Source organism: Vidua chalybeata, chromosome 2, assembly GCF_026979565.1.
Source record: "Vidua chalybeata isolate OUT-0048 chromosome 2, bVidCha1 merged haplotype, whole genome shotgun sequence".
Lineage (NCBI taxonomy): Eukaryota > Metazoa > Chordata > Aves > Passeriformes > Viduidae > Vidua > Vidua chalybeata.
In genome coordinates this window covers 76,080,266-76,098,027 of record NC_071531.1, presented here as the reverse complement: position 1 = coordinate 76,098,027, position 17,762 = coordinate 76,080,266, and the positions used below count along the sequence as shown (strand labels likewise).

Here is a 17,762-nt window from a genome sequence, read left to right as displayed (position 1 = left end):
TCTCTGTGGGTCCTGGTACTCCTTTTAAGAATGAGTCTCTTTGTAAACACTGACTTAATGTGACACTTTGTTCACCTATTCTCCCATGTAACAGAGATGAAGAAGGTGGGAGGCATTCCTTAGCTTCCAGAACTAAGTTACGTATATGATTTCATACTTGATGCTTACTAGGTGCCTTTTTAGACATGCCTGCCAGGGCTTTTATACAGGTGTGTTTGATAAATTACAGCTTCACTGCCTTTTCCTGTCTGCTCACTGCTGATTTAACACCTTGTGAATTGCTTTTCCACAGGCTCTACAAGAGGAGATTAACGTTTCTGGCAGTAAAATAAAAGTGAGTTACCTGAGCAGTCGCACAGCTGGCTACAAATCAGTGCTGCGGATAAGCATGACCCACCCCACCATCCCCTTCAACCTCATGAAAGTCCACCTCATGGTGGCCGTCGAGGGACGCCTCTTCAGAAAGTGGTTTGCAGCAGCTCCAGACCTGTCCTACTATTTCATCTGGGACAAGACAGATGTCTATAGCCAGAAGGTGTATGGGCTCTCAGAAGCCTTCGGTAAGTGACCCCAGGGTTTGTGCCTCCTTTTAGAAGCAGCTAAGTGGCAGTGATAGACCTTGTCCTAGATCAGTATGGTCTGACTGCAGACACATGAATGGTCCCTGCAGATTCGCTGCAGCACACATTTCCCGGCAGATGAATCACAGAATGGTTTGGGGTTGAAAGGGAATCTTAAAGACCATTTAGTTCCAATGCCCCAGTCATGGGCAGGGATGACACCCATTAGATTGGGTTGCCCAGAGCCCTGTCCAACCTGGCCTTGAACACTTTCAAGGACAGAGTACAAATATTTATCTGTTCTCTGGCTCATGGCCCAGCACACACATCCTAAGCTGCTCCCATCATATTCATACAGAAGGAATTAACTGGGACTAGAAGTGTTTGGCTGCCTCGCACCTATAGCCAAAAACTGTCAACACTGCTTTGAAAGGAATCCCTAGGACAGAAGCCCTGATTGCCACTGCTCCTTGTGCCTGACCTTCAGGGTTGGTCTGATCTTAGTTTCCTCTTTGTTACCCATTCAAGAATGCCATCCCATACTGGGTGTTTAGTGAGCAGAGGTAATGCAGTTTTGCAGGAATTGCTTCCCATCTGTCAACACCCAGTGGACATTCAGTTAAAGTTCTTCAACTGAGTCTAGACTAGTTGCTTCAGGCTGCCAGGAAATGATATCAGCAAAATGGGAGAGATCCCAAATAAGCAAACACAGCTCTGGTTGACAGAAGGATGGTTCATTATGCCTCATAGCTCAACTGAAGATAAGTCTTTTTAGAGGAGTTGCAGGATGCCTGGTTTTCCAGGAGTAAGAATAGGTGCCTTCTTCCTCTCACTCAGCTGCCTTGAGCAGGCTGGATTTTATACCCTGCTGAGCCTTACCCAGCTCGGAATCCACACTGAGAAATGTAGCATATCCTGAAGGACTCTGTGTGCATGCTCTTTAAGATGCTAGATCATCAGTGGGACCTGGAGTGCTCCATGAAACAACTCTGCAGCTCCAGAGTACACAAGCAGGTCTGAGGACATCAGCATTCATGCCTTCAATGATTTCCACCTCCAGAACAGTGGAAAATATTGACCTTTCGTATCCTAACTCACATTTTTTTCTGATATAATCTGCAAAAGGCTATGTTTGATGGTGAATCTTGAGTTCTCTCAGTGCTCAGTACTTTTCAAAGAGGCTGGTAAACTTGTACGATCAGACGGGTTTTTTTCTATCTAGTAAAAAAAAATCTATGTAATTGCTTTTCATTTGTGTGGAACTTGCAGTTCTGCTCTGCTTCAGCTGTAAAGATTAGAAGAAGAAAAGCAGACCAATCAAAATGGTCTTGCTTCTTCTGAGAAAATCGTAAAGGAACATAATTCTGTCAAAAACACTATTTTCCTTCTGCTGACATAATTTTAAGCAACTCCAGCATGTTCAGTGGAGTTACTCCTGAAAGGCTCTGATTAGACATCATGGAAAGCAAACTTTTGACACTAACAATTACCATAAGTTAATCTGGCTGAGAGTGCTGCCTCTGAGGGACTCACTGCCCCATGCATGAATTGCACAAGTCTTTATCTTCCAAGAAAGATCATAATCAAGATTAAGTTCCTGGCATGCACTCTTTGATCAAAGAAATTAGATAGGAGTAAAATTCTCCCATTTGAGAGTCCAGCAGTGGTTTACACTCTCAAATCATAGCATACCCTGAGTTGGAAAGGACTCCCAGAGATCGAGTCCCAGTCCTTGTATCCATTGTTTTAAAATACATCCTTAAAGCAGTGTCTTTTGAATTTTTAGCATATTTGCCCAACACAGACAACAGCATTGACCTTTTTAGATGCAGAACAGACTTTTAAGAGGAAAAAATATTTGGACTGTTCATTATGATGATGACATTTTCAGTTGAATTCACAATTTTCTGTAGAAATGCTCTTACACCCGCTCAATTGTGACTCTGTGTGTGCTGGCGCTGCATTTCTGGGTTACTAATCTAAGGAGTCTTTTGTTTCTCTCTTGTTCACAGTTTCAGTAGGTTATGAGTATGAATCCTGTCCAGACTTAATCCTGTGGGAGAAGAGGACAGCTGTGCTTCAGGGTTATGAAATTGATGCTTCCAAACTTGGAGGATGGTCCCTGGACAAACACCATGCCCTCAACATACAAAGTGGTAGGTTGTCTGTGACTCATAACGGGAGTAATGCAGCATTGCAAGACCCAGTTGCTTCTTATCACTAAGAATTCAAGAAAAAGAAAGGAAAGAAACCTGACCAAAACATGTGCTCTCTCATGTGTTTTACTACCAAATTATTTCTAGTAACCTACATTTAGAAGCAATTTGGTGTGCAAAATGTAAAAGAAGCTGGCCATCATGAAGTAGTTGAATGTCAGCCCAACTTTGTAGTGTTGTAAAAGAAGGGTGTTAACAAGGAAAATATTCCTAAAATAATGAAGGGGAGCCTATTCAGATTGAAGCTGTCACTAAGCATAAATCCACCCAGAGGCATCCTCCAATATGTGAAGTGTACTTGCAAAACAAGAGGCTTCATGGGTCCTAAAGGAGAATGGAAGGTTCCAGAGTCCTTGAAGACTGCTGAGGACTGCAGAAGGGAAGCTTAAAAGCTGATCAGAACGTGTTCAAGGGTGGAATCACTGTGTCCCTTTGGATAATAGTGGTATGGGAGCAAACATCTCATTCAATCCACATCACTGCTGAGAGTGCTCCAATTAGAGGGAAAATAGGCAGAGCTCCTCTAAAACTTCGCAGATTAAACATTTCTCTAGAGAATGTCCCATGGTCTTCCTGGCCCTTATTTTTCCTTTTTTTTTTTTCCTGGTAGACTGCAAATTACAGGGCAAGGAGGAACAGACAGGGCAGGTAAAAATTCATAAGATGCTGAAAAGCGCATTTCATTCAAAGGTAAAGACAGTCTTGTTCTCTCTACATATTTTCCTTCTGCAGGAAATGTAATGGGTCTAAAAGAAATAATTAATTCAGAAAAGAGGCTCCTCACTTGAAGCTATCACAAAATAGTATTGTGAAAGATGATAAACCTTCTTGCTACTTAACAGATTTCCCAGCTGGCATGCAGCATTATCAGTTTGTGCTCCCTTTGGCCTCAGTCTCCCCATTTCTTTAATTTCCATAATACTGTTTTCTCTCTCTCTAGGCATCTTGCATAAAGGGAATGGGGAAAACCAGTTCATTTCCCAGCAGCCACCTGTAATTGGAAGCATTATGGGCAACGGCCGCAGACGGAGCATTTCTTGTCCAAGCTGCAATGGTCTGGCAGATGGAAACAAACTCCTGGCTCCTGTTGCCCTAACATGTGGGTCTGATGGAAGTCTTTATGTTGGAGATTTCAACTACATCCGAAGGATATTTCCCTCTGGCAATGTCACCAACATACTGGAGCTGAGGTACTCTGTGCTGAATGTGGCCATTAGAGTAATGTTCTTAAGTTCTGCAGAAATCCTATATACCCAAAAGAAAAATGAGCAGTACCCTTAAAAAAAAAAAAAAAAGCAAACAACACAGCAAAACAGAGAAAAAGCTGTCTGGATCTGCTTCTTCTGCAACTCTTCTGACTTTGATTTACACCAGAGAAACACAGGCCTAGCGAGTTCTTCCAGAACTGAATCACATGCCAAAAATATTGACACATTTCTGTGCTGCTAAATCAGGCTGTGCTGATGTCTGCCTTTTCCTGTAGCCAGAAACCAGTGGGAATGCTGAAAATTAACAAGCAGCCTCTGAGATAACCTAAACTTGGAAGGACACAGCACTGATGATGATATGTAGAGGTGAATCAGGACTGATAATCACTCATAATTTAGACAAGATGATCACTCTAGGCAGTCACAGACTGGGGTTTTCTAGTTGTTTTTTGAGGGGACAGCTGTAGCAACCCCCTTCATTTCCCAACTGAGCAGCGGTGTCAGGCTGAACATGCCGATGGGGAGCATCTGGAAGTGAGTGGAGAGTTTTCTTTTAATGCCAGAAAGCAGAGGAAAAAAATATACGAGGAGAAATAATGAGAAAGGGGCAGGAATATCCATTAAAAACAATGAAGCAGAGGGAAAAGTATGATTTGTCACAAGTTCTGAGAAAATGGAATAAATTGTGACTGAACCAAATTTCAAGTTTACCTCACTGGGGATATTTTTCCTATCTAAAATTTCCACAACAAATACAAGAATCCACTTCAAAGCAATGGGGCCTGGTTCTGGGCTTTACATGGCTAGAAAAGCCTCACTCCAGGAAAGTCAGAGTTAAGGCAGTGTTCCTTAATGAGTCTTCTGTGCTAGACAGGCCTGAACTCAGGTCCTGAGAAGTCAGTATGAGGATACCTGGTAGGAAAGTCAACATTCCCATTAATCTCTCAAAATCTGGCCTGAAAGTGAGAATCTTCCTGAAAGTAAGGCCCTCCCTCCTCAGATTTAATATCCTCTGCTGCTGAGGACAAACATAGTACTCCATTTCTGCAAGGACTGCAGCCAAATTTGTGCAAGATCCCCTTCGTCCCTCGTGCACAAACATGCCATAGTCATTAGACCTCGCCAGAAGTCTTATTTGGCATTCAGAACCATCCTTATAGATCATGGTGTATGGAAAAAAAAAGAAATCCAGACAGCCACCACCAGAAGGCTGGCACTTACAGAATAGCTGCCTTGGTGTGGGCATCTCAGAGGGCTGGGACGCCTTTCAAGTAAGGAAGCAAGAACCTCATTTTTGCTATTCTATTCCATGATACATGAGAACATATCTCTCATGTTTGTAAGGTGGGAAGCTGGGATAAACCTTCAGGCCTGGTCCTCATTATAGTGTAATATCTATCCTTCTATGGCCAGAAAGGTATTTTAATTACCAAAGGCGAAACTTCCAGAAGAGCCTAGGTGACCCAAATCCCATTGCAATGGAGTAGGATTAATAATCTCTCTCCCAGAAGTACAATTTTGAAAACCCAATCCCTGTTTCATTGTCAGTGGAAATACCAGACCAAACAGAGGTTTTGCAAAGTATTTCCTCATTGGGGAAGAGAAAATTGGAAGCCTTGACAGAGTAGCCTTGCTGGCTGTTGTGTAGAGCCACAGAGTTAAATTTACTCCAGAGTTAAATCTGCTGCAATGATTGCTGCTTCATCTGTGCAAACACTCAGGTTACTGGATCTAATAAACATTTCTTCACTCTGGTGTGCTATAAAGTAAGTGGGTTCAGATGTTGGCTGGCGAAAAGGAAAGCCATTGCTTTTGGACTAAATGGAGTTTGCTTGTGTCTTCTCAAATCAGCATCTCCTTTGAGATTAACACCCTCACTGTTTGGCTCCAAGGTTTGTTTGCAGGGGTGGCTTTGGAATGTAGTGTTCTGCGCAGCAAATGCATTACGGGTCACAGAGAGCTGCAGCTGGGTGTGTAACTCAGACCTATGAAAAAGGTCCAGCTCAGCATAGTTTCAAGTCCTCTGGGCTGGAGTTCACAAGGTTACAGCAATGAACTGCCACCCATAACTGTGCAACTCTTAAGTTACCTTTGTAAATCACAAGGTGTTGCTTTGACTGAGGGTGAAAAAAACTGTAAAGATACCTGCATCTACATCTATTTAGCTCAGTGTTGCACTGAATGATAGATAAAGTCTGATGGTCCTATCCCTTGTGTGAGTGAATAACTCTAAGCAGGTGAGATCACACTTCTTTTGTGATATGCAGCAGTACATAAGTGAGCTCACTGCCAAGTAATATCCAATATAAAATACATCAGTGTCATTCCAGCTAAGTCTTTATTTATTATTGCATTGTGTGATACAGTTACTGTCAAGTTTTCAATCTGCTAATAATGCATCGAACTGAGCTGCTAACACCTCATTCTTTCTTCTATTCCCTGCTTTCCTGTCTTCTGTCAGAAATAAAGATTTCAGACATAGGTAAGCCAACCAGTGGAGAATTCTTATGCTGCTCCCTGTCTTGTTGCATGTTGTTACACAATGAGCCACAAGTGTCATTTCCAGATGATTCAATAGCAAATGAAGCTGGCGTGATTAAAACTGGCATAGGCAATCAGTCATCAGAACCGGGAGCCATTAATCACAATGTGAGCCATGCAAGCTTCTGCATGAGCTGTTATAGCTGGAGACAGGGGAAATACCAGCAGGAGAAGCAGGGTAACAGGAGGAGGAGGGGGGAAGAAAAATGGAGTGGAATTAACCAAGAAAGTAGAATGGGAACAGCATCGGGATACAGATTACTGGAACAACTAGGATGGAAAAATAATTCTCATACAGTGAAAAGCCTTAATTTGAGTTTGAGGGATTTAACAGGCATAATGAAGATCCCTGTGTGCCCCAGCATCACCCACCCAGGGAAGTTAGTTTTTGTAACATTTTTCAGTCTGAGCTTTCATAGAGAGCTTTGATACGTGAAAGTCTGTCAGACTCAAATAGGAGGTAGTGCAACTCAGAACCTTAGCCAGGAAATGCAATAAAAGAGTAATGACAAGAAAACAAGATAAAAGAGAGACTCTTAAATTGGAGCTTTGTCACTAAGAATATTTGTCACTTGGGTTCACTGGAGTTTCAGTGGGTTTGATCCAATCAGTTGCATTCCAGAAGATGTCAGCTTCCTGTCACTGACTGTGTTTGCAAGGACTTCTCTGACTCTGACAAGTTTCCCATCCTTCTCCCTGGTTGCTTTTATAAATCAGAAGCTTAGACTGTGTGGAGTTGGGATTTGTGTGTGTGTGTATAGTTTTCTTCTGCATTTGGGATTGGGGATTTTTCTTGCTACATGCTTTTTATTTACTATTTCTTTGACTTCATAAAGGCTATGCTAAATGAGAATTGTTCTTTCATCTGCATGCTTGGAAATGAAATGGAGTAGAAACTGATCTTTTATCCTAATGCTAGAACAATAATGAAGGGCTGAGCTTCACAGTATAATGGACTGGCCCAAAGCATCTATTAGCAGGGCTGGGAGCTTGGTACCCAAGACCTTTTCACTGATTGTCCTCATCAGACTGAGTTCCAGCCCCCCAGGTATTCTTTCACATCATTTGAAAACTATAGAAAAATTCATTTCTCTTTGAAACAGCCAGGTTGTATCCCTAATCCCCAAGAAACACACAGCCACTAAAGTGCATCTGCTTTGACAGTGAAGGGCAGCAGCTGGATACCTGTTATGAGAAGAGGTTTTGTGTATGAAAGCAGTAACTGAAGGAAGATCGATAGACTGGCCACAAATGCTGCAGATTGGCAAGCAGAGTTGGCAGGACTTCAGCCTTTAGGCAGTTTCTAAAAACTAAGAAATTTAGTGAAAGAAATCCAAGACATGCCTGCTTCAGTGTAACCCAAAGGGGATGAGGGAGGGAGGAAGCAGGTGAGGAGCTCCGGATCAAATCCTTCCATCTGTGACTGTGTTGAAGGAGTCACCCATCTCTTAGTGCTTGTTCTGTGACATTTGCTTTAATACTTCTTGCTAGGAAGTCTCTTCGCTCCTGACCCTCAAGGAAATGAGTGGGTGTAATCTCAGCTAAAGCTCCAGTGCTTTAAACTCCAGAAGGTCCTAGGCTTGACAACAGTGACCAGCAGTGGTGCAAAGGGGGAGATCCACAGTGCTGAATCATAGTGGTTTGGAAAAGCTGAAATCCATATGCTAAAGCTGTCTCAGTTCAGGGGAAAGGAATTCCTCCCCAGTATGTAGGCTGTGGTGAGCTTGATCTCCAAAGGTTCTGGAGCTACCTACTAAAAGGCTTGGCTTTACAGCTCTGTGTGCGTAGCCAAGGTCTAACTCTGCAACAGCCTAAATGAGGGACGCTAGCTAAGCCAAAAAGCATCACCCAGTCATGATGCCTTTTCTGCAGGAATGTGGAGGGCAGTGAGGCATTTCTGTCTTGGAAATACACAAAAAGTGAGCACTTAAATTTATTCTTCCTTTCTTGTTTCCATTCATACTGTAGAGAGAAGTCTACAATTAGTGACAATGAGAGGTATCTCAGCAAACAGCTCTAGGATCAGATAAAAAGTCTCTTGCCATCTCTGGCTTGGCTTATGGCATGTTATAACATTTTATTGTCCAGCATGTCACACTAATAGAGCTTTGGGCATCACACAGAAACTGCAAACACTAAAAGACCAAGCACAAATCCAGCTCACTGCACTGTGTGGCCTCCTTAGGTATTAATCAACTGAGTGTCACCCTGGGAAAAAAGACCAGTACCTCACACAAGCTACAATTAAATCCTCTAGTTCTGAGATGCAAGGTGCTTAGCATGGAGCCATGGAAACACAGCCCCACTGAACAAAAACCTCCTGACTGCAAGAATTTGGTGGTTCTTTAGTCACCAGCAAATGCACATGGCCAGCAAAGCTCAGAGGGGAAGTGGGTAGCTGGCACAGAAAAAGAGGTGGTTTTGTGTCCTTAAATAGAGACATCAGATCCAAAGAAGCCCCAGGAGTTTATCCAGGTCAATGGTTGTGGCTAACTAATTTTGGTGGTGTGACTGCTCCTGTCTGTTGACCACAGTGGGAGCCAGAGCTGTACAGTTACCAGTAACAGAAGTTGTCCTTTGAGGAGGTGATAGATGTCCTTTCATTTGAGAAACTAAGATACAGTTAATCTTGTAAGCCAAATGTTGAAAATAGACAAGTCCTACCCCAAAAGGTGATATTTCTCTCCATTGCTTGTAAAGGGAATTAAGGCAGCCAGCTCTGATGTAAGCATCCACTTTGTAACTGTCTAAAGCTTGGCATTTTACAGAAACCATAAAAAGGTGTAGTCTGCTGTGCTGATGTTTTGTAGGGAACCTGCTGAAAAAAGGGACCATCTCCCTTTTCTCATCTCTTTTCCTTAGAGACTGGCTTCCCACTCTGGAGCAGGAGTTTCCTTCCTAGGACTCCTCCAAAACTGGTCTCTGGGCCCAAAGGGAGAATACCAGCCTTTGTTCAAAACCTGTGTACATACCATAGTACAACTGAGGCAATCCACAATCCAAGCCTCATGCCCCTCTGCCAGCTCACCCAGCTTTGTATCCCATTTCTTCTCTGTGCCTGTGTCTAAGAAATCACATAAAGCACAAACACTTTAAAATAGAGTCTGAATCTCTTAACATACCTGCAGAGCTCCCTAAATGATACTGGCTCTATCCTGTCCAAACAATGACAATAATAAAAGGGAGAAGAGAGATGTATGGAAGAGACTATACACAACCCCAAAGAAGTGGGATCACTGTGGACTTGAAAGATTTTCCTGTGCTTTCCCAGCACATCACAGGTATACAGGGAAGCAGTATCACCTCCATTTCACTTTGGCCTGCAGAACCATGAAACTGTTCTCATTCCCAGTGACTACACCATTGTGCCCATAATACCCATAAAATGTCAGTTCTTGGCCAGGGATCAGCCCAATCCATCACTGCAACTTCAGTGTTATTGCTTCAGGGGGTTTAAAATATCAATGGATTGCTCAGGTTTTCTTCTAAAAAACTGCAATAGCTCAAGGAACACTCTGAATGGGAAATCAGCTCTTCCTCCACAGTCATTTTCTAGTGGCAGTGCCAATATGGGGGATAAATATTCTAAGACTACAAATAGTATAGCTGATCAAGTCTTTTGAATAGTAAAAATTTTTGTCTTTTGTTTTGGACTGTTACCTAGCTAAAAAATAAGAGAGGATGAAAGGGGGAAAAAAGTCTTCTATGCTTCACTCCAGGCATATTTATTTCAGTTGCTGTTCAGCCCAGTCCAGTTTACCACTTGGATTTGCCTACTGATTGTGGCTTTAAATAAAAAGTGAATCCTCAGTGTTCCTGGCTCCACTGCTCATGCACTATCACAGATAAAGGGAAGGAGTTTGGGAGATTTTACATGACCAATGTATGTTTATTTAAGCATCTTTCACCCTGAAGGATCTCAAAGTGACAAAAAAAACTTCCAGTGTATAACACAGTGCAATTCATGCCAGGGCAGAGTATGATACTAACTCTCTGCAGTGCTGAAAACAGTTGGCAGAGGCCAGGGGGGTAAATTCCAGCTTGACCATTTTAACAGGTTGTTTCAGCATCTATTCTATACAAGAGCTGGGAATAGAAAATTGTTTTAAAAGCTCTCTTTTTTACAGAAGATTGTAATCAATAATAAAATCCACCAGAGTGAGGCTGTGCAATCCAAAAATAAATCACTACAATATTGCTGGGAGAGGGGAGCAGGAATTTCTCTCTGTCCCCATTTTTCTCCATCTCTGGGTAAGTCATTTGCCTTTGCCCATCTGCACATAGCCTGCTCTAAAACTCTGGGAAAGTTATCTGTGCTTGCCAGTCAAAGATGGTAAAGGATTGCAAAGTGCCATTAAAACTGTCCTCCTCTTGTCCACCTCCCATGCAAAATAGAGATTATGAACAGCTCAAGAGCTTACTGACATTCAGCAGGGCTTTGTTAGGACAGTCAGCAGAAAATGCAAGGCCCTGATCAAAATGGATGATGGATTCCCACAGGGAACTTCTTCCACCAGGGTTGAAGCCACTTGCTTAGTGTGAGTGACATGCAGGTAAATGAAATAATACCCTCCCAGCCTGCTGTCATTGGGAAGGAATACAGATGGAGACTGAACTGTCAGGCTGGAGCTGTCTTGAAGGTCACAGCATTTTATTTAGCAAGAATCAGTGTCATTTTTGGAGATGAAATCTGTTCAGACTTTAATAGGATAAATCACAAGGGATATTCCAGAATAAATTTCCCCCCACCCCCATAGTATTAAATAATTTGAATGAAGAACCAATTTACTGCTTTTTAAAGATGAGAATAACTCCGTAATTTTTATGTGTCTGAAGAGGGGGTAATTTTCCTAACATAAAGGTTGAGAGGAATTTTCTATATGCAGAATAGAGTCAAATGTGATTGACACTCAAGTTTCTAGTCCTGGAACTTCTCCTGGAACAATTCCATTAAGTGCAAAAATGTGAACTGTGGCCTAGATTTTTATTATGAATTCTTTGGACTTGATGAGTTTGGACAGCTTGAAGGTGTTCTGGAGAAAAGTAGATACTTTTCATACTTGTTCTAAGTACTACTTAGGCTTTCTTAGAAGGAAAATAAATCTGTTCAGGAGAGATGTTAAAAGTCTAACCTGTTGGTTTCAGGCTTAGAAGAGATGTGGCTCAATACACACTAGTAGTCAACAATTTTAATAAAATATATTAATAACTTAAGTATCTATGTTAAAACACAGGTAAAGTCCTTGCAAAGATAATAGTTTAAATTTTGTCTAAACCCATCTAGTTGTTTTTTTTTCTGGCCAGTCCTATTGGATGCTTTCCATAAAGTGGGTTCTAGTTTATTAATTTCTTCAGTCTTGGGCTCATTTAGTGTTGCAATCATGAAGCTAAAAATATTATCATTCTGTCTGCTCATCCTGTTTTCTCCACCACCCTTTCTTGTGTCCAAGGAAACAGTGAGCAGAGGGTGTTCAACAGGGGACTGACGTTCAGGTTCCTCAGCCAAATACCAGTTCATGCTTTCCTTGGGGCAAAATGTGCCACTCAGGGAATCATTTTGTTTCTCTCATCACTGAGGTCCAGCTGAATTCAGGGGCAGGATTCCCTTAATCTCCCTGAGAGCAAAATAAAAGTTTAGAGTCTTTGCTGGAGTCAGCAAGAGCACCAGATGAACCTTGATGTAGTGATCTTGAAGGGTGTATCTTCAAGTGCTTTATACAGGGAATCTCCTTTTGGAGTTTATATCAGTCTTTGTTGGGAGGGCAGATTTTTTACATCATTATTTGTTTTATTTCCCTACTGTCCTCTGTTTTCCCTTCACTTCTGGGCACTGCATGAATACCAGTTTCAGGACTATGTCTATAACAAGTAAATTAAACAAACACAGGCACTGGAACTCAACCTGTAGTAGTTCCTGGCATGGTTTTGGCTCAAACTCAGACCATAGAGCCCTTTCCTTCGGTTGCTTCCCTCCATGCCAGGGAGCTCCCAGGCACAGCAATTGCTAATGGATACAGCTTGGGATCCCATGCTGTAACACACCCTGTACTAACCTTGTCTAAAACAGCACTCCTTCACTTTCCCAGTCTTTCTGCCCTGTGTATTTTTGTTCTCTAAAGTGTTTGCATTGCCTGTTGACTTAAGGAAACACATCATCCAAAACATTAATAATGTCATACCCTTGTTTTTCAGCCACAGCCCAGCTCATAAGTATTACTTGACCACAGATCCGATCACCGGCTCCATCTACCTCTCGGACACCAACAGCCGACGTATCTATAAAATCAAGTCAACCACATCAGTGAAAGACATTGTGAAGAACTCGGAGGTCTTGGCTGGAACTGGGGATCAGTGCCTCCCATTTGATGATACGCGCTGTGGAGATGGAGGCAAAGGCACTGATGCCACTCTTACAAATCCCAGGGGTGAGACTGCTTCTTCTCCACTGCCTTTTTTAAAGGGGGCTTTTTGAAAGCAGCTTGTTTAGTCACACTGGAGATTGCTCTCCTCTCCAATTCTGAAACACATCCTAAGGGCTTGCTCCTGGAAATAAGTGAATATTTCTCACCCTCAGCTAGTCGTGTCATAGTTCTTCAAATTCATGTGGCTGGGAGGAATGCTGAGCCAGAGAGATTCAGTGATGGGCACGTGTCCAGAGGGCAATGGAATAAATTCACCCATCACTTTTATACCTGTGGAGCCACTACTCCTCCTTACCAACAGTGCTTGGTCCCTCCCAACCTAGGCAGGAATCACTAACATTCAGTTCACTGAGGCTTTCTTGGCATTAAAAAAAGCCCTATAAGCATTTCTGTGGATAGATAGATAGATAGATAGATAGATAGATAGATAGATAGATAAAAGGGCAGCAAAACTAGCATACAGCTCAGAGATACACAAATGGTGGTTTAGACATTGACATTATGTACCACAGCATCCATCTTAAATCCTGTAGGGGGTGGAGTGGTCTAATTCAGCTTAGTTTTACCTGGTTCCAATATCCTGAAATGTGATAAAAGCACAGAATCAGAATAAAAGCATTACACAGACTTCATGGCTGTGAACTAAATTGTTCAAAACAGATTTAGCCAAACAGTCCTGTGTGTATGTATGCAGTCCTGTGTGTAGCCAAGACTTCAGTCTGGCAATCTCAAGGTAACAAGCTCTGCAGATGGAGGATGTCACTCTTCCCAGCTGTCCACAGCACCTCAATAAAAAAAAAAAAAAAAAAAAAAAAAAACAGAGGATAGAGATGAGGTGGAGGGGATAGAGATGAGGTGGAAGGCACTGTTTGTACACAGATTTTCGACCGTGTTTGTTAAGAGGGCTGGGAAGGACACCCATACAGGAATGTTTTTTGAGATGGGGTATTTTTGCCTGTTATGTATTGTCTTCTGCGCAGCTGTTCAGAGTGCAAGGAGTTATTTATAGGTTCTTGGCTTTGACATCAATGTGCTGCAGGTTGGTTTTTTTTTTTAGCATTGTATTGGGGAGTGGTCACTCCCTGCTTCCTCACCACAACAATGGCCAAGCCTATCCCAACCTCTTTGTAAAGCAGCTCCTCAACAAAACCCAGGGATCCTTTCAGAAGTGCTCCTGCCCATGGCAGCAGGTTTGGACTAGATGAGTTTCAAAGGCCTCTTCCAACCCAGACCACTATGTGATTTTATGGAAAGTTATTTCACTAAGAGCAGATGAGATTCTCAAAGAAGCTGTGTCTGTCTCATCCCTGGAATTGTTCAAGGACAGGTTGGATAGGGCTTTGATCTACCTGGTCTAGTGGAAGGAGTCCCAGCCCATGGCAAGAGTTTGGAACTAAATTATTTTAAAGGTCCCCTTCAATGATTCTATGATTCTCAGGAAGTTATTTTTTTATGACATAGAGATGACGTTGTTACTGAATCCGGGAAACTCAAACTGATTTAATGATCTTTTGTGTCAGGTCTGGCTGTGATTTTTTTTGGTTTTGGTTTAGTTTGGTTTTTTGTTTGTTTGAGGTTTTTGTTTTTGTTTGGATTTGGGGTTTTTTTGTTTGTTTGGGTGTTTGTTTGTGTTTTTTGTTGGTTTTTTTTTTGTTTGGTTTTTTTTGTTTGTTTTTTGTGGGTTTGTTTTGTTTTGGGGGTTTTTTGTGGGTTTTTTTTGTTATGTCACCTAGTTGTTTCCTGGTAAGGATGCAGGAAGATGTACTTTGGAGGACATATATTTGCAAAAAAGCATCAAAACTCAGACTTCTACCCCTGTAATAAAGAGTCCAGCATGGTTTCCAAGCACTCAAGAATCCCATGAGTTAACCATTATATTGGGCTAAAGTATTGCTAGAAGCACAGATAAAGTAAAGGAACAGCTACTGGTGGTCAGTTTGTAGTGTAGAATTTGTCTCACTGTAATGAGAAGGCTGACTACAAGGAAAATTAAGTGACTTGGGCAGAGAGATTCAGGCAGTCCAGCAGATGAATCATGAGATCAGGGAATCCAGAAATCTGTAATCCAATTTTCTGCACCTCTTTGAAGTTCAATCAGTGCAAAAAAAAAATACCCCACCACTTTTGTTAGTCCTCTCTTCTCCCTTGTACAAGTTAAGAGGAGTATTATTCATTTCCATCCATGGGTGAATGTTACAAGGTTTAGATGACTTATGTTTCTGCTTTGCTATAGCAAACAGCTCTGGAGTTCAAAGTTTTCAGCACTGAAATCCATCTTGCTGGCAACTGAAGCTCTCAGGAGGCCATTCTTCCACCTCAATCATGTAACAGCAAAATTCATGCATTCATTCCTCATAGCTCCAAAATTTCACAAAACAGAAGTAAATTGAGGGTGAAAGAGGAAATGACATGAAGCAAAATCACAAGAAGAAAATAATAATGCAGAAAGCCTGCACTGCCAATAGAAAGTTCCTAAACAGTGTTCCCTGATCTGATTCTAACCTGACTTTGCAAATTCTGCTGAGGCAATGGCTGGTGCAGGTGTGACTCACTCCCCAGTCCCCTCAATGAATGATGAACAGTGAAAACACATGCTGACAATGTAATGTCATCATTGTTTATACTTGCACAGTGGTTCATCCTAGCAGAAAAATCCAGCAAATGTTCTTCCCTCGTGTATTTCATAATAGTTCAAAATAAAAATGATTGATTGTATAAGTAACCAGTAGATCTCAAGTGACCCTCTGCTTCTTGCGTCTTGGCAGGCAAATAAACACTTGTAAGTGAATGGTCAAAGGAAATTAGAAGAATATTCTCTAGCTATAGAAATACCAGCTGGCCAGTGAAGGACTTGGAAAGTCAGTTTTTCAAGAATCATTGCTCTTCACAGGATTCTACTTTTTAAGCCTAAAGCGACTTTTTTTCTCTGAACGTAATTGCTTCATGCTAAGTAGGATTTCTGTATTTTAAGGACATCTTTGCACTTTTTCAAAAATCATAAAGAATAAAAGTCTTGCCTTCCATGGTGTTTTAATTACCTGTTATTTGCAGCTTGCTGGAAAATACTGAGGGATACCTTCCTGCCAGATGAAAACCAGCAATTCATTAAGGCTGGAGAAATAGTCATGAGCTGTCAACATATGCCTTTGCCTATACCTTTAGTCCCTTGGACCAGTTAAGCATCTGGTCTAAGTAGGTTTTTGTGGGTCTCTTCTCAGAGGAAAGAAATTAGTACCCTGAAGGTGGTTCATTCTGTGACAATGCACATGTTCAAGGTGGGATGAACCACATTCTGGGGGTGCTGGTCTTCTCCTGGATCTGATAGCCTGAAGAATGAGGTTCCCACTGCAGCAAGCACTGTTCAGAATGGTTCTGCACATTCTAAGCAGCAGACTTTTCCCCATTGTTTTGATCACTTCCTTCAGTTCTCACCTCAGCTTCCTTGAGTTCAGAGGGGATAATTCCATAGAATTCTAGAATGCTTTGGGTTGGAAGGGACTTTCAAAGACCATCCATTTCCAGTCCCACTGACATGGGCAAGGACACCTTACACTAAATCAGGCTGATCAGATCCCCATCCAGCCTGGCCTTGAACACTTCCAGGGATGGAGCACCTACAGCCTCTCTGGGCAACCTGTGCCAGTGGCTCACCACCCTCACAGGAAAAGATTTCTTTCTAATATATAATCTAAATGCATCCTGTTTTAGTTCAGAACCATTATCACTTGTATTGACAGGTCAATACATTTCTCTGAAGTACCCTCTGGACGGAGGTTCTTGTCTCACTCCAGTGAAGGAAGAACTCCTTTTAGACCATCAGCTTAGAAAAGACATTAAGTGGGGTAAAACCTTCCAGGAGTTTCACACTTTACCCATCTTTGGCTTGTTTAATAAAGGTAGGCTACAGAAACACAGAACACTGTGTTAGATAGATCCACTGTGGACAGATCCACAGATGAAATAGGGGTAGCAGTGGTTTGGTCAGGATATTTATCATAGCTATTAGGAACCAGTCTGATCCATCCAATTCATTTGCCACAGAACACAGTAAAGCTTTCAGATGCTAATGAATTTCAATATATCCTTGCAAATTAAAGTGTTACCACTTCCTAATTATCATCTGCTAATAATGATCCTCTTCTACAAGCAATCTAAAGAAAAATTAAAACTCCAGCTTGTCAGAGTATTTCTTTTCATCTGAGTCCTCACCATTGGTTCTTCTCAGGAAAATGCTGTGGCAGAGAAATTACCAAGGAGCTTGCAATTAAGAGAGATTGCAGTGACAAGTCTGACACAATAGGAAGAAGGTTTCAGAAGGCACGTGGGGAGAGAGAGGGCATCTCATTCATTTAGCACTGTAACACCAATGTGAAATGAAGTAATTAATTTGGGGACAGATTGGTTCTTTCACTCTGCCCTGCTGAATGTGTAAACAAAATTTCAGTTGTTCGCTAAGTGTTGAAGAGTTCGACATAATTAATTGAGGAAACCAACCCTCCACAATCTGTTAACATTTTTATGGTCAGATAATAATAGGACCATTTCGAGGAAGACCAGAGGCTGACTGAACAAAATTTCTTGTCCCTTACTCTGGCCAGAAGAGACATTTAGGGACAGGGTCAATGTGGTCTTCCTGTGCTAACACTCCAGATGCTAGTCATCAGCATTTAGGGGAATTTCTGAAGAAGTTGCACCAGACCCGTGCTTATGTTCCAGCATCAATTAGCTTAGAAACCTTCCTGAACACCTAGTTTTACTCTTCCAGGCACTTTGTGCAAATAATTTCCATAATTTCTTTAGCCAGGTCATGAAAAA

At 41.9% G+C, this 17,762-nt stretch overlaps 1 protein-coding gene across 1 annotated transcript in view; it reads left to right on the top strand.

Annotated features, from left to right (window-relative positions):
• The window catches only part of TENM4 (teneurin transmembrane protein 4), a 342,526-nt gene that overhangs the window by 276,710 nt on the left and 48,054 nt on the right, over positions 1 to 17,762 (top strand). Inside the window, exons 16-20 of the mRNA XM_053934325.1 lie at positions 293 to 560; positions 2,573 to 2,716; positions 3,717 to 3,966; positions 6,446 to 6,466; positions 12,718 to 12,950. Coding sequence (XP_053790300.1) covers positions 293 to 560; positions 2,573 to 2,716; positions 3,717 to 3,966; positions 6,446 to 6,466; positions 12,718 to 12,950 — 916 coding nt within the window. The remainder of the gene's footprint in view (positions 1 to 292; positions 561 to 2,572; positions 2,717 to 3,716; positions 3,967 to 6,445; positions 6,467 to 12,717; positions 12,951 to 17,762) is intronic.